The following is a 26903-nucleotide window of genomic DNA, read 5'->3' on the forward strand; positions in this document are numbered from 1 at the left end:
CACTGACATAATCCAAAAACCGCTCCCCGTGCTGTCGTTGTCACCGCCGAAACGCTCAGAAGTCGAGGAGATAGTGAACGGAGAATATAGCCAAAAGCTTACTGACCCTCAACATTGCCTAGAGACGGTCAGGCACCCATTTTTGGCCTGCTTCTATGAGCGCTTCTTACCAGTGAATTGCGAGGTAAAACTGCACGCCGCTCGTGCGATTCATGAACAATGCTACGTTCTCTTGCGATCTGTATACCACGTGCGATTTGCACATACAAAAGGGTATATCCTACACTGCCTTACCAGTCTCATATAAGCGAGCCATCCAACACCGCGTGATTCAGCTATCATTGAATGAGTCGCCGTCGTACAGCCTAGGTTGTCGGCCCCGTGTATCAATAGCCCTCACCGTACTTGACCTCCTTCTCCACACGCTTCGCTCGGTCAATGACGGGTCCATCGCGCCCGCGCTCCTGCTCCACTTTTCTCAGTAGACTCCCCTGCACGAACTTACTCGGCTCATGGACATCCATTAGCGGGCTGTCCGCGTGGCTGCCATCCACGACGCCTCGGCCTCTGTTACCACCACCCCAGCCTTGTTGAGCACGAGATCCCGCCAACAAGCCTTCACCGGTGAAAGGATGATGATCCGGCGAGCGAGTCGACTTCGGTTGCTGACCACGCTGCGAGAGACTGCGGCCAAGTGGTTGGGAGACCTCGTTGAGTGCGTTCGCTCCGCGCCAGTCCGTACTTGATGGGATCCCGAGAGGATCCTCTGGAGTGGTGGCGCTCTCTACTAGCGCGCCAGGTACGTTCCGGTCTGGGCTGTGACCCTTGCCCTTGTTTGCGTGCTGTGGTGGCGCTCGGTATTCGGGTGTAAGATCCACCAACGGCTTGGCCGGCACATTGGCTGCTCGCATAGACCTCGAGCGAGTAACGTCACTAGACACATGTGTTCGAGTAGATCTGTTGCGTTTGACGCCACCGTCATCAAGAGATCTGTTTTCATGCTTCGTACGGACTGACGGATTGCGTCTAACAAGGTCTAGCGACTGGCGATTTGCAAGAGTGTCGTCATGGTTAGCATCGAAGCCTCCGTTGAGCAGGTTCGGGCCAGAGGTGAATGGCTGCTGCAGTTGCTGCTTCTCGCGCACCTCAACATGTTGTTGGCGTTGGGAATACTTGCGCCCGAGCAGTCCGGTGGCTGCAAATTCCTCAAGCCGACCGTCGTCGAACGACGTGCGTGTCTGGTCGAGCGAAGTTCGCCTAGCAAGGTTGCCCAGAGGCTCATCGTCGGCAAGTTGCGCTTTGTTTCCGAGAGACACGGGGGGATGCTGCTGCCGGTGCCTAGTGCTCGGACGGCGCTCAACGCCACTAACCGTGTCCGGTTGATGGGCAGATCTTGCAGGGACTCCAAACACGGGAGGCGGTGCATTAGCCGACCTCGCTGTACTAGGTCTCGCACTGGTGTCCTGCGTCTCCATCAAAGGTTTGAACGAGCCCAGCTGATAGTGCGAATCATGCGACTCATTACGCCGGTGTTCTTTCGACATCCGCCTTGTCTCGTTATCCACCGCATGGCCTTCCGAGGACTTGAGCTTCCTGCCTTCACCCAGAACGTTGACGAGATACCAACTTCGCCATCCTTGCACCGCAGCATAGAAGTCGTCGGCTGTAGCCTTGTCGTTAGTGCACAAGAAGTGCACATAGTCATGTGTGCTCTCGAAAATGCCTGTCTTCTGCTGCGACTTGATTGCGTAGCAATATTTCTTTGGCGGCCTGACCTGCTTACGCAGCTTCTCCTGGGTCGGTGTATATATGTCGAAATCACTGAGATGACAGATGTTTTCTTGAAGCAGCGGCTTGTTCGGGTCACGCTGCATGGTGAGTTGACCGTCGAGCTTTAGCGTGATCATGCGCTTGTCCCACCTCCCAGGGCGTTGTGAGACCGAGAGTAGCCAGCTGACGTCGCCTGGCTTGTCATGCGGCACGCCAGCTAGGCTGAGCTCGGCTTCAGAGCTGCCTGTCCTGGGATCAACAAGGAGCAGAGAGTTCTGGCGGTCCGTATCCCAGCTGTTGATGACATCCCGGACGTGCTCATACCGCCGCAATGGTCGCTGAACACCAGCTTTGGCGAAGTCCTCGAGCAGCACTGCTGAGCGCGTGTTGATGCGCTCGGACATGCAAGTGGCAGCACTTTTAATAATGTCGGACGTGGTCGTCGTAAGCGTGACCGGAAACACTGTTTTCGACTTACCGCACTCTACAAGCACGCTTCGATCGCCTGCGTTGACTGCGGAAACTGGCGCGTCGGTAAGACCTTCATTGGTTGCTGTCGGCCGCGCAACCAGAGCATCTGCACCCGGCGATGCTTCTCCACGTTTGCGTTTGAAGAAGCCAAAGCAGCCTCGTGGCTCATGGTGGTCGTCGCTGAGCTTGGGCTGCTGACTTTTGCTGACCCTAACTTTGTCGAGGGACGGTGGGCACTGGCCTTGCACCGACTGGACTGTAGACTGGACATTTTCTGGCCTTGGCGGCGGAAATAACTCGCCGTTGGGTAGATGCTTCTGGTCGTACATCGGCGCTTGGCCTTCGTGACTTGCCCCTGCACGAGGCTGACGCTCGGGCAGATGGTCCTCCATACCGTCAGTGCCGTAGCCGTCAGCATCTACACTTGGATGTCCAGATCTTGGGTTTCCATGGTGTGCGGGCGGGCTGATCCTGGGCTCTTGCTCACGCCTCGCTGTAGAACTCGCGCGGTTGAGCTGAGATTCTGGCATGATGCTGGGCTGCGGTGAAGTAGTCATAGGGTGATCGGTCTTTGCCACTGCTGGGCCGTTGCGATCGTCCTCAGCGCGTGCTGTCGCAGGGCGTCCATCGGCTTGCGCTGGGCTCGCAACATTCTTGCGACGATACCTTGACTTTCTTCGCGTAACACTATCATCAGTTGGGTCCGGCTGGTCTCCCGGCACGTCTGGCACTTCGGGAATCACCTCGTCCGGCGCCTGCTGCTGAGCTTTACGTTGCGATCTGTACCGTGAAAGGCGCTGGGGCTGTGATGATAGGTCTTCCGCCATTGCGCGACCTATGCTGATTCACGCGACACCAACGGTGTTGTCGGTGAGGTCAAGATCAGCTTGCGAGCAGCTCAAACGCAGAACTTGAAACCTGTAGCATTTGTTTCAAGACTGACAAGGATGTCCCGCGTTAACATCCACTGACGCTGTTGGCCAGCTGCTCGACCAAATGTGGTATCAGGTAATGCTCGCAAAGCGCTACAGACACCGCATCGCCAGCGTCAACCAGGTCACGGTTTTGCAAAGGCATGATATTGACGGAGATTAAATCCGGCGCAGAAAGGGGAGAAATACTAGATTCGCGTGGTCGCAAACAGAGTTCGGCCAGCGTGGAGTTGTCGCGCGACGTGTGGAGACGGCCCGGAAAGCATGACCTGCTTTGCCGGTAGATCAATCGTGCGCAATCGCATAGTCCCATTACGCCATACAGGCCTTAAACAAGAAAACTTCCACGTGCTTTTGTGTTGCACTTGAATACGACAATTGCTGGGCCAAGTTATTGCCAACGCTTTGAAGTTCAGTCGCTCGTGTACCCAACCACATATATGCCCACTATACCCATTGTATCTTGTAACACCGCTCTAAACGCTTCGAACGCCGCTAGGAACGCTCAGGGATGTACAACAAACGGCAACACATGCCTTGCTCATTAGTCTTCAAATTCACTCTCGAGGATGGACTCTGGAATCCTCGCCATCCTTTCCACCTCTGCGTCTTCCCTCCCTTGCTTCTTCCGCACCACGCCCCCACGCCAGTAGACGTACGCCACCAACATGACGCCAAAGACGAAACCCAGCGCAGCCAGGGCGGCGTTGACTGGTATCGGATTGCCGTGAAACCCCTCGTACGTCAGCGCGTCGATCGCAGGCTGGAACAAATTGACCAGACCGCTCAGGCAGATGATGGTGCCGTAGATCTTGCCGAACGTCGCGAAGCCGAAGACCTTGGTTGCATAGTCGGACATGGCTGAGTAGTAGAGCGGTCGCAGCAAGACGAACAACACGACGTTGCCGTAACCTGCCCAGTAGAAAGGCAGAGAGCCGAGCACGCCGACCGCAGTCGTCAATACCACCAGGATAGCAAGCATATTCGCCGTACTGACATTGTCTAGCAGCAACCCGATCACAGGCGTCGCAGCTACACCTCCGATAGGCAACGCGATGTCAAAAAATCCATTGATGTTCTTGGCGGCCTTCTCCGAGTGCAGCATATACTCATACTGCGTCTTAATCGTGGCGATGAAGAAGTTCATGCGCAGCATCTGCAGCACAGTGAGCAGCGTGATCAAGATGAACCAGGGTGAGGCAATCTGCTTGTAGGCAGGTTGGCCGTGCAGAGCGCCCCAGACACCACTCTTGACATGCCGTTCTTCCTCTTTGTGCTCGCGAGCCTCGCGGAAGTCAGCGTCGCCAATGAGACTTTCAAGATCTGCGACTTTAGAAACCCGATGCTCCCGTCTGTGGGCGCGCAGACGGCGAACTTCGGCGTCAGAGAGCTCGTCATCGGAGTCGTGGACCTATTCACTATCAGCGTCGCCCCTCTACAAACATGAGGAGAGCAAGCGAACATACATCCTGCGTTGGGTCTTCCGCCTTCTCCAGCTTCATCTCTAACTGAGGCACGCTTTTATATCCATCCGGCGTCATCAACGTGAACTGAGCGACAAAAATGATAATCGGCACAGCAAGATACCCAAAGAAGAACTTCTCAGGCTTGAATGTGCCGTTCGACGACTCGTAAGCCAGACGGTAGAAGAGAAACACAGCAGCGGAGGCGTCAAAGGCGCCCGTGACGGTGGCGACGATGGTACCCGAGAACTTCGGAAAGGCGTTGGCTATGGAGAAAGAGGGCACGAATATGAACGTGCCTCCGAGCGCCAAGAAGATATTGCCAACAATGTAGCCATCAAACTCCGGGATCGCGAAAGCGTAGCCCATCAGAATGCTGCCAATCGCCAAAGCGATACTGCCGATGACTGCGCACACTCGAGGTCCATAACGATCGAGGATGGTGCCGACAGGGAGCGCTGAAACATTGCAAGTCGTGCTCGCCACCGCAAAGAAGAAGTTCAATCTCAAATCCTGCTCAACGCAGACCTCGACATGGTCGGCGAGCTCGTCTGCGGTGCAGAATTCGCGATAGACTCCTTCACCTATCAGTACAGGCTTGAGCGCGGCAAAGCCGAAGACGATGCCGGACGCAAGCCAACAGGTCAGCACGGTGAAAACCACCTGAGCTAAATCAACGTCAGCACCACGAACCGAAATCAGAAATGGAGTATACATACCAACACGCCTCACAATGGGGACTTTGTACGCTGTCACACCACCAGTCGGATTCGTAGCCTGGCTCGGCTCCGCCTCTCCGTGTAATACATCGTAGCTAACCACGCGCCGTAACGACCTCACCGAGGGTTTCGCATGAAGCAGCGAAGTACGATGCTGCGAAGGATACCCATGGATCGTGCCGTAGCCATTAGGAACGCGCGCCGGCGAGAGATTCGGGGAAAGCCAGTCTTCCGGGATGCGCGGGGGTTCGCGATCAGTGCCTTCGATGGAAGTGACGCGCTGTACGAGGGACATGAGACCGCCTGACGTTTGCTGATGAAAGCGTGCTGCTCGCGGAGATGGCACCTGTTGAAGGCGAGGACGAGGTTGCGCTCAGTGGCGTGAGAAACGGCGTATGCGAACGAGCGGTGACAGCAGGCACGTGGTGAGGTGACGGCAGTACGGCAGTCCAGATAACAAATTGCCCTAGAAAGTTCTCTTCCGGTAGATTGGATGCAAGACCCACGCTACACAGCAGACGTTGATAGACAACGGTACGTCTTCTAGCGCCTCTCTGTACACCTTTGCACCCCTCCACCCGATAAATCGCGCAGCAGCACAGCACTCCGTCAACGGCTGCAGCAGTAGGAGATTGCGATGCCAGACTGCCAATCGCAAAAACGAGACGGTACAATCACGGCAGTGGAAGCCGCGGGGTACATAGGCTAAGAGCATCGTTCGGCAGGCGGGACCCGAGACGGACGGGTTTCACTTACCTCGATATGGCTAGCTGAAGTTTGTGCGCTCGACATGCATTGCAACTGTATATGCTCTATGATAGCAGTAGTGGGCACCGACATGTTGAGACAGGGAACGGCGGACAACCGCCAATTTACATCAGTGCAATGGATAACCGGCTTGTGTCCTTGAATTGGCAGCCGTAGCGCATGTCTCAACATATTCGCGCATTGAACTTGCTATGTCCAACAAGCATCCCGCTCTGTCCATTCGGCCATATTGGGATTCGCGTTGTGTCTGGTGTTGCACCGCACACTAACAATCTGCTGGCTCATCTATTTCTCGTAGATCCAATCGTGGCTGGCCTGCTTCCAGCTCACGATCTCGTCCTTCTTGAACCACAAGTCAATCTCCTTCTTCGCCGACTCGACACCGTCAGAGCCGTGGCAGACGTTGCGACCGACGTCCTGTGCAGGTTGAACGTCAGCAAGCAGTGGACGAGTGGAAACCTGTGAGACGTACAATGGCGAAGTCGCCGCGGATGGTGCCCGGCTGCGATGCCTGCGGGTTGGTGGCACCCAAAAGCTGGCGGCCGACCTTGCAAGCCTCACGCCCTTCCCAGACCATCGCGCAGACGGGTCCGCTGCCCATGTCTATCGTCCCGTTAGTGCTGATTCATCCTCTTTGTACGTAGTGGGGCTGGCGGACAGGTGATGAGGCCCTTGAAGAAGGGCTTGTCGCTCAGATCCTCGTAGTGCTTCTCAAGATGCTCCTTTGAGGGCGTAACCATCTTGATGGCGACTAGCTTGTAGCTGAGTCGGTCAGTCAAGTTCTCCCTTCGCCTCTAGCTCGCAACGTACCCTCGCTTCTCGAAGCGGTTGACGATCTCCCCGACGAGGCCGCGCTGAAGCAGACCTGTTAGCATTGAACAGCTAGAGGTCTCCTATGCTTCACGTACCTGGACACCGTCCGGCTTGACAGCGATGAAGCTGTATTCATTAGTAAGTTGTCCACCTTACCGCTGTGACCGCCTTTAACGTACGTCTGCTCTGAAGTCATCGTGGATTGCTTAGCTTGCTGTTATGGTTCTGAGATGATAAATGATTCCTGATTGCGTCGGCAGCAACAGGAAGATGAAGAGATGGCTTGGTGTTTGTGGTTTGTTGACGAGACTGAGAAGCTGTCCCAATGGTTCAAAAACTTTTGGTGGGGCTCAAGCGCGGGGATTGATGATGCAGGGACAAGATCGGCCAGGGGCAGCCACGAGCTTGCTCCCAAAGAATTGTCGCGTGGGTGAAGCTAGCGATCTATACACACCACCGCCCTCCACTCGGTAAGCTACGGCGGTGGGAATCATGGCGCGCAGGTGGGCGAGTTTCTTGTTGAGCTGCCTGGCTATCTGCTCACTTGTCACGCTGGCCGGTAAGCATAGCAGTCGACAAGCATAACTACTGCACAGCTGACCGCGATTCTTACAGTGACGGTGAAGCATGAGAACTTCAAGACTTGTGCACAGTCTGGTTTCTGCAAGCGAAATCGAGCATACGCTGATACAGCACTGTCAACGACCAATTGGGCGTCTCCTTACAGCCTCGATCCTACATCCGTGAAGTTTGACAGGGGCATTTTGACGGGGACCGTGATCAAACAAACTATCAACACAGATGAGACTGTTCGATTGCCACTGACCATCGCGTTCTACGAATCGGGTGTTGCACGTGTGACCATTGACGAGGAGAAGCGACAGAAAGGCGAGATAGAACTCAGGCACAATAGTAAAGCCAAGAAGCAGCGCTACAACGAGGCCGAACAATGGGCAATCGTCGGCGGCACGAAGCTCAGCACGGGTGCCGCAACAGGGAATAGCGCCGAACAAAGTACTACGCGCGTCTCGTATGGACCAGCAAGTGCCTTTGAAGCGATTATACGCCATTCGCCGTTTGGGGTCGAGTTCAAGCGCGGTGGAGAGACACACATCAAGTTGAACGATCGGGGGCTGCTGAACGTTGAGCATTGGCGGCCGAAGATAGACAAGCCTGAACCGGAGAAGAAGGAAGGCGACGAGGAGAAGAAAGAAGGCGAAGAAGCTGTGGTTGCCGAGTCTGAAAAAGACGCTGCGGAAGATGAGGGTACGTGGTGGGATGAATCTTTTGGCGGCAACACAGACAGCAAACCACGCGGCCCTGAAGCCGTTGCTTTGGACGTTAGCTTCCCAGGCTATCAGCATGTTTACGGCGTTGCTGAGCATGCTGGTCCACTGTCGTTGAAGGAGACTCGTGGCGGTGAGGGCAAGTACGACGATCCGTACCGTCTCTACAATAGCGACGTCTTCGAATACGAGATGGACAGCCCGATGACATTGTACGGCGCCATTCCATTCATGCAGGCGCACAAAAAGGACTCTACGGTGGGTGTACTCTGGCTGAACGCTGCTGAGACCTGGATCGATATCACTAAGAGTACCACCTCCGCCAACCCGCTTAGTCTTGGCATTGGCGGCACCGTCTCTACGAACACGCACTGGATCAGCGAGTCCGGGTTGCTTGATATCTTTGTCTTCCTTGGCCCGAGTCCGCAGGATGTCATTGGGTCTTACTCGGAGCTTACCGGATACACTCAGCTTCCGCAGCAGTTTGCCATTGCCTACCACCAGTGCCGTTGGAACTACGTCACGGACGAGGACGTGAAAGACGTTGACCGCAAGTTCAGCAGGCACAAGATCCCGTACGACGTTATCTGGCTTGATATTGAGTACACAGAGGGCAAGAAGTACTTTACGTGGGATCCTATGACCTTTGGCGACCCGCTGGGCATGCAGAAGCAGCTCGATGAAAGCGAGCGTAAGCTGGTGGCGATCATTGACCCGCATATCAAGAACGAGGGTAAGCGTCCCCGCGCGGTTGTCACAGACGCAGCTAACCTTCTTACCCATTGGTAGGGAACTATCCGATCGTGGATGAGATGAAGTCGAAGGACTTGGCCGTACACAACAAGGACGATAGCATTTACGAAGGCTGGTGTTGGCCGGGTAGCAGCTACTGGATTGACTGCTTCAGCCCGAGAGGGCGAGAGTGGTGGAAGGGCTTGTTCAGGTACGACAAGTTCAAAGGCTCGGCGAAGAACACTTTCATCTGGAACGACATGAATGAGCCTTCGGTGTTCAACGGGTATGTGAAGCGTTGTATAATCTCAGCCTCATCATTCAACCTTGCTAACGCTCTTACTCTTCGATGTTAGACCCGAGACGACTATGCCGAAGGACAACTTGCACCATGATGGTTGGGAGCACCGCGATGTGCACAATCTGAACGGCATGACGCTCGTCAACGCAACATACGACGCCTTACTTGCCCGTGACAAGGACGAGGACAAGCACCACGTCCGTCCTTTCGTTCTCACCCGGTCATTCTTCTCCGGCAGCCAGCGCCTGGGCGCTATGTGGACCGGCGACAACCAAGCTGCGTGGCCACATCTTGAAGCCAGTATTCCCATGATCCTCAGCATGGGCATCTCCGGCTTCCCGTTCTCTGGTGCAGACGTGGGCGGCTTCTTCGGCAACCCCAGCAAAGAGCTCCTCACTCGATGGTATCAGGCAGGCGCCTTCTATCCATTCTTCCGCGGACATGCACATATTGATACGCGCAGGAGAGAGCCATACTTGGCCGGCGAGCCTTACACGCAGATCATCACGCAAGCGCTGCGATTGAGGTACAGTCTCCTGCCAGCATGGTACACTGCCTTCCATGAGGCGAGCACCACTGGTGCGCCCATCGTGCGGCCAAACTATTACGTGCATCCGAGCGACGAGAAGGGATTCGCGATTGACGACCAGCTGTACCTTGGCAGCTACGGCTTGCTGGCGAAGCCGGTGACGAAAGAAGGAGAAGTAGCGCAGGACATCTACCTTGCGGACAAGGAGAAGTACTTCGACTACTTTGATTACTGGATGTACGAAGGCCCGGCAACCGTGAGCGTCGCAGCACCACTCGAAACCATCCCACTCCTAATGCAAGGCGGGCACATTATTCCACGGCGGGAGCGGCCTCGCCGTAGTAGTGGCTTAATGCGATACGACCCTTTTACTCTCGTTGTCGTGCTTGGGAATACTGGTGACGCAGAAGGTACCCTATACCTAGATGACGGTGCCAGCTTCGACTACCAAGACGGTGCCTATATTCATCGCCGTTTCGTCTACAGTGCAGCTATGGGCACGCTTAGCAGCGAAGACCTTGCAGTGGCAACGGGATCTAAGACTAGTGCGTACTTGAAGGAGATGGAAACCGTTAAGGTGGAGAAGGTCATTGTGGTTAACGCGCCTGAGTCTTGGAAGGGTAAAGCGGAGGTGAGCATATCCGAAGAATTGGCTGGGAAGAGCTCCGGTACGAGGAGTGTGCCGTTGGATTGGCACGCTAGGGAGGAGGGAAGGGCGGCTTGGGCTGTTATTAGAAACCCTGCTGTGCGGATAGGGTCTGGGTGGAAGATCAGTTTTGCGTAGGCTGCTAGCGAAATGTCCAAAGACCGTAGCGCAATCAATGTATGAATGCATATCAGCGAGGTTCCTCCGCGTTGCCAGAGTGCATTGGAACATCTCGTCAGAGCTGAAGCTATAGCAGTAGGCTAGCGCGCTCATAGCACGCTACCAAGCCCTCAAAAGACTCGTGGGCGTGGAAGTATCGCTGAGATCATGTGGCAGCTGTACCGGTATCAGCAATACGGCGCCCTGAGGCGAAGAACACCTGCGGGATACAATGATATAGCTTCCGGCATCGCATTAGTGTTCGTTGACGAGACACCAGCGGCCGCGAGCAATCTCTGAGTTACGAACGGGTTCAGCTTATGGTGAACGAAAGTTATACCTCCCAGAAGTAGAGTTTCATCGCTCTTCGCAGGTATACACAACCAGGGTATATTACGCGGTGACTCCGGGTCGCCACAAATTCCGACGACAGGAACGCTTCATGGCCAGGAGTACCGCCGTCCTGACGGATTGACGGATCATGTATGTTTGAAGTCTCGAAGGATGTTGATCGTGCTTCGATTGTAGAGGTTGGGCGAAGCACGACTACTCACCTCCATGACTCGTGTTCCGACAACAATGCTGCACAGTGACGCTACAGCCCGTTAGACGCCCAGCCGGGCGAAGCTCAAGGCTAGGTACCGTCGTACCGGGCGGTGTGTCGCGTGTGGCTATATGCTCAGCGATTTTTGCGTTTGTTCATGATGTCTACATGTCATAATATCTGTGCATTGCTGAGGGTACGACTAAGATGTCCGCACATGGCAGGCACGATAAATATTACGACAGTGATGATTCCGGCCGGGTGAGGAGCGGCAGAAGATCGCACCGCAGCACACGGTACAGATCCCCAGACGAGGATTACTATGATCGCAGGCGATCGCGTGATACGCATGATGGACGCGATGCGGGCGGCCAGTCCAAATATGACATGCTTGGGAAGACGTCTCTGGCCGTTGGCATACTACAGGTTGTGGCTGGGTTGATGCAGATCTGGATCACGAAGAAAAGCGCGGATCGGGAGCGCGAAAACCAGCGGCAGAAGCGAAAGGAGTTCGAGCGGGCGAAGAGGGAGAGGAGAAGGCGGGAGAAAGATAGCGAAGATGAGGGTGATGAGGCGGAGGAAGTAAGGAGAATAGGGTATGGTAGTGCGAGGTCTAGGTCGAGGTCGAAGTCTAGAGCGAGGAGGAAGACCATCGAGGCGCCGCCGCCGCCGCCAGGTAGTGGAAAGAGTTCGAGGAGGAGTTCACTCGGTGCCAGGGGTTGGGACGAGGAGACGATGCCCGAGAGACGTGGCTAGGAATGCATTGTTGATTGGGACAAGCGCCTGAGCACCGCGTCTCATCAAGACCGTGCAGTGATGCAGGCGCCAGCTTGCTGTTCACCTTTACTTCGTCCACGTCCGTATTGCGATACCTGGGGCAAGCCTCGAGAGTACCTGTTGCGGCAGCCTTACTGCTTATCAGCGGTTGCTTCGATCGTGGCAAGCCCATGCGAGGGCTGCTGAGCACGCGAGGCGTTCTGCGGACTACCAGGGCTTGAATTCATTTTCATGAGCTCCATACTCCGGAAACAGGGCATCCAGTCGATTTGGGGCCACGCTGGGCACTCAATAGCCTATACTTTGCACCGAACGCCGCCTTGACGAGGACAACCCTGCAGTCGCCAGCCAACACCCTCAACCGCTGCATATCGGCAACCAACAGTCCACGAGACTTTAGCCGTCTGTCGTGTGACGTCGGTGCGCTCTCAGCGTGTCTCGGGACACTGCGATACTGTTGCAGCCAGCCCATCTGTCCAGGATAGCCGCTGCGAATACCGGTAAGCGCTCCTCGACAACAGTGCATGTGATACCTACCGACCTTCACCGGTCTCTAGCGCCATGCATGCCGGTCCGGCTAGCGTGCATCTACTACTCGGTTCCGATCTTGGGACGCCACCCGTGTGGGGGTCAGAAACAAGAACCACGACTTTTGGCATCGGCATTCAAAGCCTCCAAACGGCGCCGTTATCACACGGGATTGATACTGCCAATTTACTTGTCACACGTCTCAATACCGTCTGTGTTGGGCCAATGGAAAGCAACAAACCGCTGTCGTGGATTTCATTACTGGCTATCCGTGCTGCAGAGGCATCAGGTGTTGCACAGTCGCACGCATGGACCGAAAAGCTCATTCGTAAGAAGGTAAGGCGATCATGGACGCTCCACGTCTCAGCATGATAAATACGTGGCGGCGCCGTGTCCATGATTCCACGAGGAGCGAAACAAGGCAGGTGTGTCCAGATCTTGTCCATAGGCCAAAGGGGTTTTTGCGAGCCGCTGCCTACTATGATCCTGCACAGTGCTAGGGTCTTTAGAGTCACGGCTCTGCTCGCAGCGGTCTTACACTTGGTTGTGCTCCCGTGATGGCGGCGCCGCGTAGCCTTTGCATTATGGTGGCAGTATTGCAGTGCAGTAGAATTTACGTGGTGGAACCTCATACGCCTCAGGTAGCCGTGGCGACAAGGATTGAAGCTTCAAGTGTATTAGGATGGAACGTTAGTCGTCCAATAAGATGTCAGCCTTGCAGCATCCCCAGTCACGCAAGCGTGGATATGCTGTGACGAAGTATAATTTGTACATTTGCCCTCCACCGTCTTCGCAGATTGCCCGTTACGACACAAACATGTCCTGCATGCCGCACAAATGTTCACGATTGGGTTAACAATGGACACTCTCGCTCAAGCACTATCATTGGGCAGTTGCGCCATCGTGATATGTAGACAGAAAAGCTTTGTTGAGGAGGGAAAGTGCTGCCTGTTCAGGTACCAGCGAGGCTAACGTTCGATCGTGTGGTCTGCAGCTGTGCGCGTTGCATTGCGCTCTTCGATACCACAGACTCAGAGAACCTGCGTACAGCCTCAAGGCGAGGCTTAACCGACTGAGGACGCAGTGATGACACTGTCATGGTCGGCAGTGGTAAAGTCAAGGTAATTTGGGGAGTGAGAACGACTGCATCGAAGCTGGATGGGTTAAGAGAGGGCGGCGCTGAGAAAGACCTCTGCCGGACTCGGGACAACGCAGGTCGAGATAACGCAGGTCGATGAGATACACTGGCTTCGTCTTCGACCTTCTGTAGCCAGTGTACGAGTCGAGTGCTTTCATCTGGTGGTCCTTGCAATGGGCGTTCTGTAAGTACGCTACTCTCAAGCGGCAGAACGGATGCTGACGCGTGTGGATCATCTTCATCAGCGAAGTACAGCGAAAAGCGTGGTGCCTCGTGTTCCGTCCAGTAAGGAGTACCCAGAGCGATGGTGGATGGAGTTGCCGGGACCGTATCAGTCGCATATGTTGCGTCTTCGACTACTGGGGATGTCACATAAAATGGCCGTTCGTGTGTCTCAACGTCCAAGCCTTCTTGAATGCACAGAGCACGAGCCGCTTCAAGATCCTCCGTAGCCCTTCTCACCTCAATGGCAGCCTCTTCATAGTCGCCGTTGTAGTGTGCTTCGAATTGTTCGTCACTGAGACTGAGCGCCTGTTCGTGATCGGCGGCGAAATTGCGATGCGTCCGGTCTTCTTGGTGCTCCAAGACAAGGTAGTCGAGGCGTTCCCGGAGGTAGCGGAGTACACCAAGCTTATGAAGAAAGTCAACTAACAGAGGATGGTGGTTCTGTCGGATGGGCTTGTCCAAGGTGAAACTACCTTCTGACTTCGCGGGCGAGCCTAGTGATGAGAAAGCATCGGGGTAATTCTGGATGTCCGACTCTCGAAGCAGATCAAACAGCCTTTGTGCGGAGCGTACAAATGAGCGCTCCTTGTTAGCCAGACGGTAGTCGATCTCATTAAGTTTGTCTTCATACGCGATTCGTGAGAACTCGATCGAATCGACGATCTTCCTTTGCTCCACGACTTTCTGGTGGAGGCGTTGCAGGTCAGTAAGACGGTGAAGCTCGGATCCCAAGGCTTCCATATGGCTTGCAAGCCCGTCCATCAATTCCGCTTCTGCGTTGAATAACAATTTGCGCTGTAGTCGAACGTTCTCGGTATCATAGTTGGCCTGATCTCGGAGAAGTAATTTCTCATCCCGCAGAGGCGCGAGTTTACTGTGGCAGCGAGCAATCCGTGACACGACTTTCATGAGGGACAGGCTTCCCGGATGATGGGTTGCTTGCGCGCTTGACAGTATCCTTGGTTGATGGCTATCGACAGGGCCTGCTTGCTCTGGAAACGTTCTCACCCGAGTCGGTCTGGAGTCGTCTTCTGGCACTTCGTGACTGTGGGACCGCGGAGGCTCCGATAGCATGTGCCTTGTCGGTCCATGCGGTCGGCTGGATGACGGTGTCGGTTCACCATGACTGGAGGCACCGCTGGTATGCCAGGCCTCCAATGAAGGGGCAATCAATTCCCAGTCCGGTGATAGATGGGGCGGAGCAGTGGCACTCGACCGACTTTGAACGCTGTCGTCGGTGAATTCATCCTTGACACGAGTCTTATGACTGCCATTTGGCATGTCGCAATCTATCAGGTGCGCTCAGGTAAGAGGTTCGATTGTCTCCAGGTGAACTGCATGATCACGTGCAATGTTCGCGCTGGCGGTTGATGGAGACTACCATCTCCTGCAGATGCGCGAGCTTCAGGTTCAGACCTTAACTCTACCTGACCAAGGTCACACAAGCCTGGTACTGCCGGCCCCTTAATGAGGGTCCGCAAGGCCCCTTCCATTTGTCGTAGCAGTCATCTTGTCAGAAATCTGGGGAAGCTTGCGCGCCTTATCCTTTGTCCTTTGGGAGGCTAGCGGCAAATTGCTAGTCTCACCTGACACTAAAGCTGCAGGTGCATATCTTAGCGCCATAACCCTGGTGACGTGGGCTTCGGATTGGCCGCTGAATACACACGATGCTGCATGCCTTTGGGCTGCAGAGACTATACCCGGCGGCGCTGGCCACAGTAGTGGCCTTCGGTGCCCACCAGATGGCGGCATTAGCAGAGCCGCAGACAGTTCTGCTGCGCGGGGTCACGCTTAAGAGACCCAAGATCGTGCTTGGTCCTTCATTCTGCGCTGATTGACCTATGCAACGGGAGCTTCGACAGCCATGTCATCGACTCTTCATGGTGTGGTGTGGCTGCCCGATCGAGCACGGAATTCGTGGTACTACTACGATGCGGCGACCGATCAGTTAGTCTATCAAAACGGCAGTCGGTTTCATCGGCCGCACAGCGTGCCCAGATCATTCTATTTGCAACAGGCATCAAACCAGGGAGCGGCCCAAAACATCGCCGAACAAGCTCAAGAATCACCCAACCAACGAGCACAGCAATCAAATTACACGTACGGTCAACCGAGTACCACTTCGCCGCAGTTAGGGCCGCTGAACGCTGCACTTGCTGGAACGCACATTACCCAGACTCGCTCGCCCCCTTTCCAGCCCATCTCGGTTTCAGCGGTTCGAGGTCAGATCTCCCAGGCCAATGGTGTGAGAACGGTAGCAGTTCAGCACCCACGGACTGGTGTTCAGACTTATATTGGAACCGGACCAGCAGATCGCATCACTGATCCGACATTACTCCAACAAGGTATCACAGCACGACGAGCTCTTTACCCTACACAAGGATCCGAAGAAGCTCTCTACTCGACGTTTAGGACGCGCGATCGAGCCTTTTTTGCTCAAGGGAGAGTGTTCCTGGTCCTCTGGACAGAGCCAGCTGGAGAGACAGCAACACTCATCACCAGCACGGAACGGAATGATCGCCAGCCTGATCCCGGTTTGTACGCGGGACGGTATGGTGAGCCTGTATATTCGAAAGTTCGCAGATTCGTTATTATAAGCTCGACACAGCAATACTGTACTGCACTTCCCATCGTCAGTTATGGCAGGCAGGGCGTTGGAAAGTCGGGTGTGATTAAGGAGAATCATGCCATCATTCACACTAGTATCGTTGCACCGCTCCCGTTGTCGACAGAGATGCCTGGTCCCGGGGAGAAGCCCATGCGGCGACGAGCTATCCGCATCACTCCGGACCAGCCCGCCGATCAGCTAGACCCAAGGTCCAGGCTCGATTACGGTAAGCCTCACACAATACACACAAATCTCAAGGTCAAACCATTTGGGATGGTGCACCCGGGCTCATCTGTAGATCTCGTAACATCCTTTCGTAATGTATGGGGCGTGGAGACAACGCCCCGGACTCATCACCATGATCATGAAGACAACGAAGATGACGGCGAAGACGTGAATGAGGATGAAGAAGATGATGACGCCCATGACAGTGCCCAATCTGTCCATCCAACCGCCCAGCGTACCGCTGCGCAACAAGCTCTGCAATTGAGGGCAAGGTACGCTGCCCTAGCGCAACAAGGGCAGTCACGTGAGGAGGCATTTGAGAGCCTAGTGCGGGAGATTCTGGCTGCTCGCCCAGAGCTCGCAAGGACAAGTGTGGTCGCCCTTGTCCGGGCGCGGCTTACACATGGACAACATGCACGCCATCATACACAAACCGACACCGACGGTCAAAATGATGAAGACAACGCCAACTCTCAGGCTGGTGAGAGCGACGACAGTGTTGATCAGGCTGATGACGTAGATGACCTCGAAGACGAAGACGAAGATATCGATGATGATAATGTTCGTCCTACGCAGCAACGTCGACGAGCATAGTGCAAGCTTCATACGCAGAGCAACGCCGGAAATATCACGCCTTAGCTTACGAGCTTTACACAAGTGTCGGCTATATACTAGGCCACACGCATTGTGCGATTACATACGAAACCCTGCCTCGGCCTACTACGAGGCTGCTGGTGCTGAACGTCTCTTCGAGCATACAGCTTACCGTATTTCTACTGGATTTTTCCGTGGAACAGCCAATCGTTGGAGCTGGAAACTGCTTCAGCAGTCTTTTGGCGCCATGGCAAGGTCATGATCATTTCGGGAGGCACCGTGCATCCTGTCCTCTGCTTGGGACTTACTTCTGTATTGCTGCGTGGTAGCTGCAACACAGTCGAACCTGGCTAGCAGTGCGTCGTTGTTGCAGAGTAAAGCTGTAGACGAAATTTTTGTATTCATGGGATTTCGAGGAGATAGCATGGCCTCGAGCATCGTTTGCGTGAGCTGTGCATGACGAGATGACGGCGGTGCATGTTCGTGATTTTGAACGATACGCATGCCTTTGCGGAGTATACGGTATTTATGGTAGTTGATCATGAGGTGATTCGCAGCCGAACATTTCGAAGCCGTGTCGGCATGGTTTGCCATCAATTTCAAGAAGCATTCTGTTTCCAGAGCGAGCAATTTGCGTCACTAGTGTCCATAGGCCCGGCACAACAGAAGGGTGGAGACAACTTACCCATAGTTGAACAAGCACCGGTGGTGCGGAACAGTCTGCTCTCAGAAAGCATGAACATCGACAAAGAACATCGAGTCAGAGACTACAAAGAGCCCAGGGACTACCGACGTCCACATAAGCTTATATGCTTAGGCACTAGCACGTCGACTTGTCCAGCTTGCAGACCTTCATGGTTCGCAACTCACCATTTCAAGAGTGTGCGTGTACGGGCCTTCCCTAGACCATCCGCCGCGGTCACGGTCCGCAGTAGTTGTTGCTAAGGCACGCTTGCAGCTATACCGTACGTTCACTTCACCTAACATTTGGAGCACACTATCGCATCACCTCTACCCCTATCTCGACTCTTGTCAGCCTTTTGTTCGGCGGAGCACGTAGAAAGCCGCGCGTGAACAGTCTGTCTCGCTGTAGCTCGCCTGAGGTTCGCGGATGTCTACAAGTGAACCATGTGACATAGGCACTTTGGTTGATACGCCCTAAGAAATGACAAAGGAAAGTTTCTTGCGGGCATGTTACGTACTAGTAGCGATGTCATGTATATTCCGCTATGCTCGCGAGGGTATGCATACCACTGAACCAGACAGTGTGCTTTACAAGGGCATAAGCCTTCGCCGTGGCCTAGACCTGGCCTCGTTCTTCAAACCTCGAGCTTAACCTACGATAGCTACGCATGCTGAATCATGATCGAGCCGACAACTAAGCCTAGTAAAGATGGCATGCAGGCGAGATGGCCCACTCCTCTCCAAAGTTGGCACATGGTCGGAGTATTAGGAGTGCATATGCAGAACGTCAGCACTCCCGCAGCCTTTCAATGTCAAACGGGCTGCTGCCGTTATCACTCTATCACTGGCATACTGTTACATAGCTGGAATGCGGCAGGATAGTCCGCCTACATGCGTCGGCACAGCATGTGCTTCAGCAGTCGTTGCTCGTACCTAGATCCGATAGTCGAACTCTGAATGCCACGATCGCACCCCGGCATCCTGACGATTCAAATGTGATTCTGGCAGCGTCCGAATGAGATCAGTCTCGGAGCGAACACGACGGAAGTTATGCTCCACCGATAATGGTAGACTCCCTGACTTCGAAGGCAGCGAGTCCGCTGCAACAACGTGTGTTTCAATCTTCACCGTTCTCTGGTGATGATCTGAATTCCTCCCTTTGGGGGCTGCTCTCGCTGGTGAAACGCGGGAACACTCGGTACTTGCAATCGGCATTGCATATGGCACGCTCTGTAGCCATCCTTCGACATCTGAAGATGGAGGAGCCGACCGATGAAGGATGTCCCGTGCATGATACGTTGCGGAATCACTGGGCAAGCATGGTTCGGCAAGCGCCGGAGGTAAGAGTGTATCGGCCCTCAAGTTCGGACGACAAGACGAAGAGCTCGACAGCCTGTTCCGCCTCAAGCGCAATACATCGATTCCTTCATACTCACACTGCTGTCGAAGCGATTCAACCCGTGATTGACATTCGGCGATCTCACTTTCGGTGCATCTCATCTTAGTAGTAAAGCAATCTACGAACTCATCGTCTGGTAATGACGGCTCCCTTCCCTGGTCCCGGTCGTACTGGCGTTGAGTTCGGGTTTCTGCGTATTCCTCGTATAATTCGAGACGGTGCTGTTCGAGAAGAGAAACTTGGCCAACGGCCGAGAAGTAGTCATCAGCTGGACCGGGGATCGGCTCGGGAGAAGATGGAGGGAGCATGGCACCAGGAGTAGAGGCTAACACTTCGGCACGCTGAGTGGGTATGTGATCGCTGTTACCGCCAGTTAAGTGTTTAAGGACGTCAGAGAGTGTCAGTAGCAAGCTGCTCTCCTCCTGCGCAATTCCATACTCTAACGAGCCAATCTCGGCATCAAGTTCGAGAGCAGCTTCGAAATCATGAGCAAGATTTGCACCATCATTGTTCAGCTGATCTATCAGCGATGCAAATGATCCAGCAGGCGTTCGAGCAAGATCCGTCTCGCCCTGCCCAGAGAAGGTCTCTACTATGGCAGCGAGCGATTCGTGAGTATAGCGACGCGTGTCTTGATATGATTGCATGACACGGCCCCTCCGTGCAATAAGAAGCAGGAGCTCACGGCGCTTGTTCGCAAGTCGATCCAGAGTTCGAGAGGCAATCAAAGTCAAGGTGGCCGTGGCGTCCGGCTCCACGGCGTCTTCGGAAGAAGACGATTTAGGAACACCATTGGAGTGCTCGAGCGTGGTAGTCTTAAGATTGTGCGCGTCTTCCAGGATGGCGGTCTCGCTTAGGCTCGTTTCCACTGCCAGAAGGGACGATTGGCACGTCACAGGTTTTGGGTACAGTTCCTGGATACGCGACCAATCTCCATCGGACTTGCATGATGACGCCTCGGCATCTTCAAGCGCGTCTTGCTGTTGCTTCTCCGGTGGTGTTGCGGTGTGGGCGCAGCTGGATTGCATGGGTCCATTCGTGCTTAGAGGAAAACTCAGAATGGGACGACTCTATAGAGCTCTGGCCGGAGCTCGAAGAGCGGAATGGTACAGCTACTTGCTCAGAAACGCAAGTAAGGTGCTCGCGGAGGTGGAAGTCGTGCACGCGGTAAACATGAACAGCATGTCCGCACGGGAAGGCTGCAAGGTGTGATGATTGCGGCTCTGCGAGCTCTGTCGCTTGCACCGGGGGGGGGACGGCATCGTCAAGAAAGGAGGGTGCCACGCGCACGGCTCAGCTCATGTCTCTCAGACAACAATATGTAGCAGACACCAATCACAAGCGAAGAAAAGACGAGGCTGCGTCGGGTCGGCGTGGGGGTCCGTGCACAGTTCTGGCCGCCGCACTGCAGCATCGGCTTCACATCTGGCTAAGCTGCTCGACAAATGGGCAGGGCAGCTCGAATACTGCACGTCTCGCTTGACGCTCGACTCGCTTCGAGCTGCATGCATCCTTGACCCATATGCTCGTCTGCCACCCCGGCTCACCCGTCCGCACCTTTTGACAAGCATGCTTTCACACGCCGTCTACGTTGGAGCCTTACACGTAGGACCCCACAAAGGTAGGATAAATGGCAGTGCTGCCAGACACTGCGTGCAGCGCGTTAACCGTACTATACGCGCCGTATCTTGGTCCTTAACGAGCCATGTCCAGCGGCGCTCCACCTTGGCAGTATGACGCTGCAGCTAGGCAGTGGTTCTACTACTCTAGTACGCTGCAGTGTAAGGTATACGACAGCGAGCTTCGAGCTCAGACACGGAACGGAGGCAGTGGTAACGCAAACATAGGCTCTCAATCAAGGTGAGTCTAGTGATTCTAACTCACGGCGCCATGCTTACGTGGGACTAGTCCATACTGTCAGACAATGCATCCCAACGATGCTGGGGGGCAACAGCACGCATTGTCGCCTCATGCTAAACCATACCACCCTACGCAAGTTACTGCTCCAATGGCGATACCCCAGCGACCAGCACAACAATCAGCACAATTCTCGACTAATCTTCCGTACGACCCCAACGCCACTCCCCGCTTAGGTGGCAACGTATCAACGAGCCTAGGTAGCGACTTCGCTCTACTTTCTCTTGGTGGCCACTCGTACCCCACAGGGGCCAGTGTGACTCAGAGCTTTACGAAGCCTTCCGGCGTGGCTGAATATGTCACGACCAGTCCGGCAGGCGTGCAGTCTCGGTACGAAATGGGCCCAGCAAGTCAGATTACCGATCCTACGCTCTTGGCCAATGGAATCGGCGCCTCCAAAAAGTTCCTTGGCGTTAGCGATGCTCATGTTCGCTCCCAACAACAATTCAGTCAAGGTAAGGTGCGGTGTAGGCGGGAAACTTTCATGAGCTGAGTGGAAGTCAGACTACAAGATCCGTGATAACCCACGAAGATTCTTCCGGGTTGGCCGCGTAAGTGCTTATCCGTCTGCTGCTCGAACGGACGAACACTGAGACGTTGCAGGTCTTTCACATGCTACATCCAGAAGCAGCTGGACAGCACACAGAAACCGAGACCGAACTTACCTTCGACACCACCTTTGGTAAGCCGTTCCTCATCAAGGTCCGTCGAGTGGTCGTGGTCAAAGAAGGCGATGCACACTGTACAGTAGTGTAAGTCAGGCACATTCTCATGCGTGTAGGCGCGACTAAGCGTGCCCAGTGCCATCTTCACCTACTCCGGCCGTGGTGTCGGCAAACCTGGCGTCAAAAAGTCCGATCACACCATAATCTATACAGGACGTTCGCCACCGCCAACATCACCTTCAGAACAGCCAATCCGCGGCGAACAAGGCATGCGGCCGTTACCAATCAAAGTTGAGCCTAACATCCGCGGCACCACCCTCAGCCCTTCTTCGCGGCTTAACTTTGCCAAAGTATATACAGTCGAGCATGATGTGGCTGTTCTGAATTTTGGTATGGTAAGCGCAGGCTCAATGCATGCTTTAGAATCGCAATTCCGGGACGTCTGGAGTTTGAATGTACTGCGCCGTTCGCTGCTGAGACCAAAAGAACCTCGATTCCGCGCAGATAGTGTTAGGCAGCCACCGACTTTGCCGGACGCGGCGGAGCATTCAGAAGACGAGGACGACGAAGAGTCTGAAGACTCTGAGGCTGAGGATGGCGACCCAACGCGAAGAATGGTGGCCGCAATCGTTAATGCCTATGAGCGTACTGGCCGTGCAACCGCACAAGCTCGCGATGAGGTTTATAAGCGGATACGCGGCGTTATGGATCATAGCGAATGCTCACGAGAGAACGCCGTCACGCTTCTATACAGAACGCTCTGCACCCAACAAACTACAGTCGGCGGTGCTAGTGAGCGTGGATAGAACGACGAGAGCGAGCGAATGAGGTATCGGCAATACGGGAGTGTTGACAACCCATCCTGGTTGGTGTTTATTGAAACGGGTCGCTTGACTCGTTTCATTTATACGTGACGTCGAGTCTGGGTTCTCCTGCCGCTGCAGGTGTCCTGACTTCGACATCGATGCAAGAATCGTCATGCACGAGCGGCTTGGTGGAATTCACGGGATCGAAAGAGTTTTACTTATATTTATCGCGTCCTGTGGAGCCTGTTGGAAGGTACGTACGAATCTCCGCACGCGGAGGTGTATTGAGTCGAGGGATCTGTGCTCAATCGGCGGTCGTGTCACCCACGAGGCGAGTCACGCTTAGAAGCGGATCATTGTAGGTTATAGGCTGAAAGGCCCTAGATGCCAGAACCCTCTCTTGATGCGAAACTTTCATGGATCCTAGGTCCGATAATTGATATATTTCGAACGACAACTCCATCCCGCGCTATCCCAGATGCATAATGGAAACTCCATCCTTTGGGCTATCCGCTTGTTTCACGCTCAGGTTCTCCGCGTCAGTCACGGCAACGCCCGGTTTCAAAGTTTGTCCTTTCTTGACCTCCATGCCGGCCCGGGCTACAACACTCCACTGCAGCCGCCTCAGAACATGCTCATGCTCCGTATACAGCTCGTCATGGGCCGGCGCTAATGAAGGCGTCTGAGCAAAAAGCAGGTCGATCTTCTCAAGTGGTATGCCGGCTGTCTCCGGGTAGAACAGCCATACAATGATGGCATTGGCGACGTTCATGACAGCCCAGATGATGTAAGTCTTGTAGCCAATGTTCTTCAGCGATGGCGGAGTGATCTCAACAACCAGGAAGTTGCCCAGGAAGTCCGCTGCGGCAGCCAGAGCTGCACCCTTGGCTCGAATCTTCAACGGTAGAATTTCTGGCGGGTAAACCCACACGCAGCCCATCCAGCCCCAGGTGAAAAAGGCTTCAAACAAGAATATGAAGACAACAGCGGCGATGCTGGCTGCTGTGCCGCCGATCGCGACGCAAATCGCCTCCGCGATGAGGACGGCGGACATGCCAAGTGCACAAGAGAAGAAGAGTGGTCGGCGGCCTACTCGGTCGATGGTGAACCAGGTCACGAACGAGGCGAGGATGTACCAGGCCTGCAAGAAGCAGCCCATGAGAATTGCCATCTGGGTTGAGAACCCGAGGCTCGATTGGAAGAGTGTCGGTGCGTAGTACGTCACAATTTTCTTTCGAGAGTCAGTGAATGCGGACCATCTGATTGATAGGTACGAAACTCACCATGCCGCTCATTTGTTGCATGAACTGTATCCCGCACGCTAGGTAGAACCGCTTGTCCGCGCTGATGCCGTTCGAACGGAAGAGGTCGGCCCAGCTGCCTTCTTCCTTCGCCTCGATGCGAATGGCCTCGAGGATGTCATGAGTCTCCGTTTGAACGTCCGGATTGTCCACAGGCCTGCCTCGAAGTCTGCTGAGTACTTCCATACCGCGCTCATGACTGGCTTCATGCCGCATCAGCCAACGAGGAGTGTCTGGCAATCATGGCGTTACGATCATGATGTATACTGCAAAAACCAGCTGAAAGAGTAGCGGAAAGCGCCATTGAACGGCCGACTTGTGGAAGAAGAAGCCGTAGTTGACCTGTCATATCCGAGTCAGTAGTCAGGCGTGGTATCACTTGGATATAGGCAACATATCCAGTACGCCAGCATGAGGCCAAACAGCATTGTCGTGAGCTGGCAGCAGACTTGCCAGCCTCTTTGCGCGGCCTTGCTGATCTCGCTCTGATAGACCGGAGTGACTGACGTGATGTACCCTATCCCGATACCCGTGATGATCCGAGCGATCATGAATTGCACGCGCTCGTACGCACTGCCCATCAGAATGGTTCCTATGGTCAGAATAGTCGTACCCGACAAAAGTATGCGCTTCCGTCCAAGTGGCTCGGCTGTAAAGGCTGCAGCTATGGCACCAGCAACGGCGCCGACATCGTAAAGTGCTGTGATGGTACCAACGAGCAGTGTGCTGGGGTTGCCCATGGCTTCTAACCAGAATGTAGAGATAACAACGCCGGACATGACGCCTTGGTCTGCAGTACTGTTAGCGTTGTGCTCAGCAATGCCACCAAGTGTACGTACCGTAGCCGAACAGTAGGAAACCTGCCGAGCAGGCAGACGTGATGGCCGCTACCAGCGCTGCGCCGTTAAGGGCCGAGACACCAGTCTTGGAGGCCATATCTGTATAACACAGCTTCAAACAAGCAAACAGTGACGACCAGAAGCACCGGCGGAGACTGGGACGAAATGAATAGAAACCTACCGCTGATCTAACCATACAAGCTTCCGTCAAGCCTCGTGGACCTGCAGATGGCGTATACATATGTGCACATCGACCTGCTGTTCAGAGTATACATCTGGACGATCATTGAGCGGTTTGCTATGAGCTGACGTCCTTTACGGCACGTACATTGCCGCGTCGTGGAGAGCGCGGGTTCGTGTGGAGGTGAAGTGGAGATGTGATGAGTCCTCCTCAAGTGTTTCCAGCGGGGGAGACTTCGGCATCTCCTTTCCAGGCATCGCATCGTTACCGTGATCACGACAGACCCGGCACGCACGGCATGATGGTTGACACAGGGAGGCTGATCAGGAGTGACAACTTTGGGCGCCTGTATCCGTCGGGACAGCGCCGCCCACACCCTAGCAGGCTGTGTAGCGGCACTGAAAGCTGGTCGAGCGTGCGGTGAGTGTCTAGCCAGCCAAGACACACCACAACAACAACATATGTACATTACGAAAAAAGATATCCTGTTCATGATCAGAACCCCATCCTCTTCATGCCCTTCTCCAACTCCTTGCCCTCGACAATTGAAACAAGTTTCGCATCATGCACATCATCAAAGGCAGTACTTGACAGTATTTCCCACATCTTGCTCACCACCTCGTTGACCGCACAGCCAGCTTGTATTGCCAAAGCCTGACGTAACGCTGAGATGAGCGTAGACGGCTTCGGCAGTCCCGATGGCAACGGACTCTGGCGATGGAACATATTAGCGACTTCGGCATTCAGAAGTCTGCTAGGAGCGTCAGTGTTTCGACTTCATTGCGGATCATGTACTCCTCGCGGCCATTCAGGCGTCAAGAAACGCGAACAGCACAAGGAGCAACGGAAGGCTTGAGACATACCTCAGAGCCCAATCTCCTTTCTGATGCCCATCAGTTAGCAGCGCCACGAACATTGTCGGGCCTTCCTGCAACAAGAGTTCCTCGAACGCCAGTTCGATATCGCTCCGAAGTCCAGAGTCCTCTGCAGCGTACCTACCATGAACAGGCTCCGGTCCATATACGCGCAAGATCTTAATGCTCGCAATCAGCTTGAAGAGCAAGCACGCCAGACTAGTTGCGGGCAGGCGCTGAAGAAGCGAGATCTTGGCACAGTAAGTCCCATCTTTGAACATGTTGTGATCGCACATGCCGTCCGCATGGTGCGTGCGAGCTGGCTCGAGGTCCTGCAGATGGTAGAGGAGAAGTAGGCCGGCACGGTGTATTCGCTCCCAGCGGCCTTTGAGCCATTCGAGCTCGCAACTGTGACATGTGACTTTGAGCCAATGCTTGTGAATCTCGTCTAAAGTAGCGAGCCGCGTGTGGGCGACGCTGAGGGCACGGTAGGAATCAATCCTCAAGCCTGGGAAGAGACATGTGCTGGTCTGTGGCAACTGGGCGCGCTTGATGTCCGCAACAAGGCCGGTCTCGTGTCGTTCGATGATTTTATGCAAGCGCTTACATGTCAGGCGTAGGTTGGCGAGTGCTGAAGGTGTGTATTCCACGTGTGGTATGATCTCGAGCCAGATCTCTGCGGGGAGGCTGTCTGCTTGCTTTGGCTGATGCGCCATGGCGTGCTTTCTATCTTGGAGGACAGTAGGTTGATCAATCGGTGTGCTGTCAATGCTAGGTTGAGATACAAGTGCAGCAGTAGATGGTTAGGGAGAGTGACAGTACGGAAGAAGGAACCTTGATGACACTACCTTGATGGCTTGTGATTAGGACATGATTGCTCGCTTGGGCAAGCATGTCGACACATGCTTTCCAGCCGGAGTCAACAAGCCAAGTGATTGCATTTCACGAGCATCGTGTCCAGCCGATACATGCCGCTCTTCCGCTTGATGTATGCTTACAATCGGTGCATAGATTTGATGAGTAATCGGG

At 54.5% G+C, this 26903-nt stretch overlaps 13 protein-coding genes across 13 annotated transcripts; 4 read left to right on the top strand and 9 right to left on the bottom strand.

Annotated features, from left to right (window-relative positions):
• Positions 1-178: 178 nt before the first annotated feature.
• Positions 179-3305, bottom strand: BAUCODRAFT_36508 (uncharacterized protein). The gene has a single exon (XM_007680451.1). The coding sequence runs from the start codon at positions 3066-3068 to the stop codon at positions 387-389; it is 2682 nt and encodes an 893-aa protein (XP_007678641.1). The 5' UTR covers positions 3069-3305; the 3' UTR covers positions 179-386.
• A 225-nt stretch (positions 3306-3530) lies between these two features.
• On the bottom strand, positions 3531-6005 carry BAUCODRAFT_36510 (uncharacterized protein). The gene is made up of 3 exons (XM_007680452.1): positions 5356-6005; positions 4640-5304; positions 3531-4584 (listed from the first exon to the last, which is right to left on the bottom strand). Exons 1-3 carry the CDS (start codon positions 5648-5650, stop codon positions 3718-3720), a joined length of 1827 nt encoding a protein of 608 aa, XP_007678642.1. The 5' UTR covers positions 5651-6005; the 3' UTR covers positions 3531-3717.
• Positions 6006-6125: 120 nt separating this feature from the next.
• BAUCODRAFT_36511 (uncharacterized protein) lies at positions 6126-7226 on the bottom strand. The gene is made up of 6 exons (XM_007680453.1): positions 7116-7226; positions 7032-7062; positions 6934-6977; positions 6782-6885; positions 6596-6726; positions 6126-6540 (listed from the first exon to the last, which is right to left on the bottom strand). Exons 1-6 carry the CDS (start codon positions 7130-7132, stop codon positions 6409-6411), a joined length of 459 nt encoding a protein of 152 aa, XP_007678643.1. The 5' UTR covers positions 7133-7226; the 3' UTR covers positions 6126-6408.
• A 135-nt stretch (positions 7227-7361) lies between these two features.
• Positions 7362-10672, top strand: BAUCODRAFT_94112 (glycoside hydrolase family 31 protein). The gene is made up of 4 exons (XM_007680812.1): positions 7362-7495; positions 7552-8955; positions 9012-9240; positions 9311-10672. Exons 1-4 carry the CDS (start codon positions 7429-7431, stop codon positions 10566-10568), a joined length of 2958 nt encoding a protein of 985 aa, XP_007679002.1. The 5' UTR covers positions 7362-7428; the 3' UTR covers positions 10569-10672.
• Positions 10673-10954: 282 nt separating this feature from the next.
• On the top strand, positions 10955-12232 carry BAUCODRAFT_219280 (uncharacterized protein). The gene has a single exon (XM_007680813.1). It carries the CDS (start codon positions 11341-11343, stop codon positions 11887-11889), a length of 549 nt encoding a protein of 182 aa, XP_007679003.1. The 5' UTR covers positions 10955-11340; the 3' UTR covers positions 11890-12232.
• BAUCODRAFT_219396 (uncharacterized protein) lies at positions 12206-13230 on the bottom strand. The gene is made up of 2 exons (XM_007680814.1): positions 12452-13230; positions 12206-12398 (listed from the first exon to the last, which is right to left on the bottom strand). Exon 1 carries the CDS (start codon positions 13068-13070, stop codon positions 12576-12578), a length of 495 nt encoding a protein of 164 aa, XP_007679004.1. The 5' UTR covers positions 13071-13230; the 3' UTR covers positions 12206-12398; positions 12452-12575.
• Positions 13231-13390: 160 nt separating this feature from the next.
• BAUCODRAFT_26260 (uncharacterized protein) lies at positions 13391-15082 on the bottom strand (the record flags this gene model as incomplete). Its single annotated transcript, XM_007680365.1, has 1 exon — positions 13391-15082. The coding sequence occupies one exon, from the start codon at positions 15080-15082 to the stop codon at positions 13391-13393; it is 1692 nt and encodes a 563-aa protein (XP_007678555.1).
• A 1141-nt stretch (positions 15083-16223) lies between these two features.
• Positions 16224-16697, top strand: BAUCODRAFT_48945 (uncharacterized protein; the record flags this gene model as incomplete). The annotated part of the gene is made up of 1 exon (XM_007680534.1): positions 16224-16697. A coding segment is annotated over one exon (474 nt), but the record flags the coding sequence as incomplete, so codon positions are not given.
• A 550-nt stretch (positions 16698-17247) lies between these two features.
• BAUCODRAFT_36516 (uncharacterized protein) lies at positions 17248-18061 on the bottom strand. Its single transcript, XM_007680454.1, has 2 exons — positions 17914-18061; positions 17248-17839 (listed from the first exon to the last, which is right to left on the bottom strand). The coding sequence occupies exons 1-2, from the start codon at positions 17915-17917 to the stop codon at positions 17457-17459; spliced, it is 387 nt and encodes a 128-aa protein (XP_007678644.1). The 5' UTR covers positions 17918-18061; the 3' UTR covers positions 17248-17456.
• Positions 18062-18413: 352 nt separating this feature from the next.
• Positions 18414-20627, bottom strand: BAUCODRAFT_36517 (uncharacterized protein). The gene has a single exon (XM_007680455.1). The coding sequence runs from the start codon at positions 20337-20339 to the stop codon at positions 18846-18848; it is 1494 nt and encodes a 497-aa protein (XP_007678645.1). The 5' UTR covers positions 20340-20627; the 3' UTR covers positions 18414-18845.
• A 136-nt stretch (positions 20628-20763) lies between these two features.
• Positions 20764-23030, top strand: BAUCODRAFT_36518 (uncharacterized protein). Its single transcript, XM_007680456.1, has 5 exons — positions 20764-21171; positions 21220-21683; positions 21733-21779; positions 21832-21980; positions 22030-23030. Exons 2-5 carry the CDS (start codon positions 21236-21238, stop codon positions 22697-22699), a joined length of 1314 nt encoding a protein of 437 aa, XP_007678646.1. The 5' UTR covers positions 20764-21171; positions 21220-21235; the 3' UTR covers positions 22700-23030.
• On the bottom strand, positions 22979-24936 carry BAUCODRAFT_141441 (uncharacterized protein; the record flags this gene model as incomplete). Its single annotated transcript, XM_007680815.1, has 5 exons — positions 22979-23322; positions 23350-23930; positions 23983-24233; positions 24395-24790; positions 24840-24936. 5 exons carry the CDS (start codon positions 24934-24936, stop codon positions 23169-23171), a joined length of 1479 nt encoding a protein of 492 aa, XP_007679005.1. The 3' UTR covers positions 22979-23168.
• Positions 24937-25479: 543 nt separating this feature from the next.
• Positions 25480-26880, bottom strand: BAUCODRAFT_219548 (uncharacterized protein). The gene is made up of 2 exons (XM_007680816.1): positions 25884-26880; positions 25480-25771 (listed from the first exon to the last, which is right to left on the bottom strand). The coding sequence occupies exons 1-2, from the start codon at positions 26588-26590 to the stop codon at positions 25516-25518; spliced, it is 963 nt and encodes a 320-aa protein (XP_007679006.1). The 5' UTR covers positions 26591-26880; the 3' UTR covers positions 25480-25515.
• Positions 26881-26903: the final 23 nt, after the last annotated feature.

Source organism: Baudoinia panamericana, assembly GCF_000338955.1.
Source record: "Baudoinia panamericana UAMH 10762 unplaced genomic scaffold BAUCOscaffold_10, whole genome shotgun sequence".
NCBI lineage: Eukaryota > Fungi > Ascomycota > Dothideomycetes > Mycosphaerellales > Teratosphaeriaceae > Baudoinia > Baudoinia panamericana.

Excerpts from the sequence above, each read along its gene's own strand:
- BAUCODRAFT_36508 (XM_007680451.1), bottom strand. The coding sequence starts at position 3,068 with ATGGCGGAAGACCTATCATCACAGCCCCAGCGCCTTTCACGGTACAGA.
- BAUCODRAFT_36510 (XM_007680452.1), bottom strand. The coding sequence starts at position 5,650 with ATGTCCCTCGTACAGCGCGTCACTTCCATCGAAGGCACTGATCGCGAA. Across the intron at positions 5,305-5,355 it reads CCCCATTGTGAGGCGTGTTG|CTCAGGTGGTTTTCACCGTG; the intron begins GTATGTATACTC and ends ACGTTGATTTAG. Across the intron at positions 4,585-4,639 it reads CGGAAGACCCAACGCAGGAT|GTCCACGACTCCGATGACGA; the intron begins GTATGTTCGCTT and ends GATAGTGAATAG.
- BAUCODRAFT_36511 (XM_007680453.1), bottom strand. Across the intron at positions 6,886-6,933 it reads AACCGCTTCGAGAAGCGAGG|CTACAAGCTAGTCGCCATCA; the intron begins GTACGTTGCGAG and ends TGACCGACTCAG. Across the intron at positions 6,541-6,595 it reads TCCGCGGCGACTTCGCCATT|GACGTCGGTCGCAACGTCTG; the intron begins GTACGTCTCACA and ends CAACCTGCACAG.
- BAUCODRAFT_94112 (XM_007680812.1), top strand. The coding sequence starts at position 7,429 with ATGGCGCGCAGGTGGGCGAGTTTCTTGTTGAGCTGCCTGGCTATCTGC. Across the intron at positions 7,496-7,551 it reads CTCACTTGTCACGCTGGCCG|TGACGGTGAAGCATGAGAAC; the intron begins GTAAGCATAGCA and ends CGATTCTTACAG. Across the intron at positions 9,241-9,310 it reads GAGCCTTCGGTGTTCAACGG|ACCCGAGACGACTATGCCGA; the intron begins GTATGTGAAGCG and ends CTTCGATGTTAG.
- BAUCODRAFT_219280 (XM_007680813.1), top strand. The coding sequence starts at position 11,341 with ATGTCCGCACATGGCAGGCACGATAAATATTACGACAGTGATGATTCC.
- BAUCODRAFT_219396 (XM_007680814.1), bottom strand. The coding sequence starts at position 13,070 with ATGAGGTTCCACCACGTAAATTCTACTGCACTGCAATACTGCCACCAT.
- BAUCODRAFT_36517 (XM_007680455.1), bottom strand. The coding sequence starts at position 20,339 with ATGCAATCCAGCTGCGCCCACACCGCAACACCACCGGAGAAGCAACAG.
- BAUCODRAFT_36518 (XM_007680456.1), top strand. The coding sequence starts at position 21,236 with ATGCATCCCAACGATGCTGGGGGGCAACAGCACGCATTGTCGCCTCAT. Across the intron at positions 21,684-21,732 it reads CCAACAACAATTCAGTCAAG|ACTACAAGATCCGTGATAAC; the intron begins GTAAGGTGCGGT and ends AGTGGAAGTCAG. Across the intron at positions 21,981-22,029 it reads GATGCACACTGTACAGTAGT|TGCCATCTTCACCTACTCCG; the intron begins GTAAGTCAGGCA and ends AAGCGTGCCCAG.
- BAUCODRAFT_219548 (XM_007680816.1), bottom strand. The coding sequence starts at position 26,590 with ATGGCGCATCAGCCAAAGCAAGCAGACAGCCTCCCCGCAGAGATCTGG. Across the intron at positions 25,772-25,883 it reads AAAGGAGATTGGGCTCTGAG|ACTTCTGAATGCCGAAGTCG; the intron begins GTATGTCTCAAG and ends CGCTCCTAGCAG.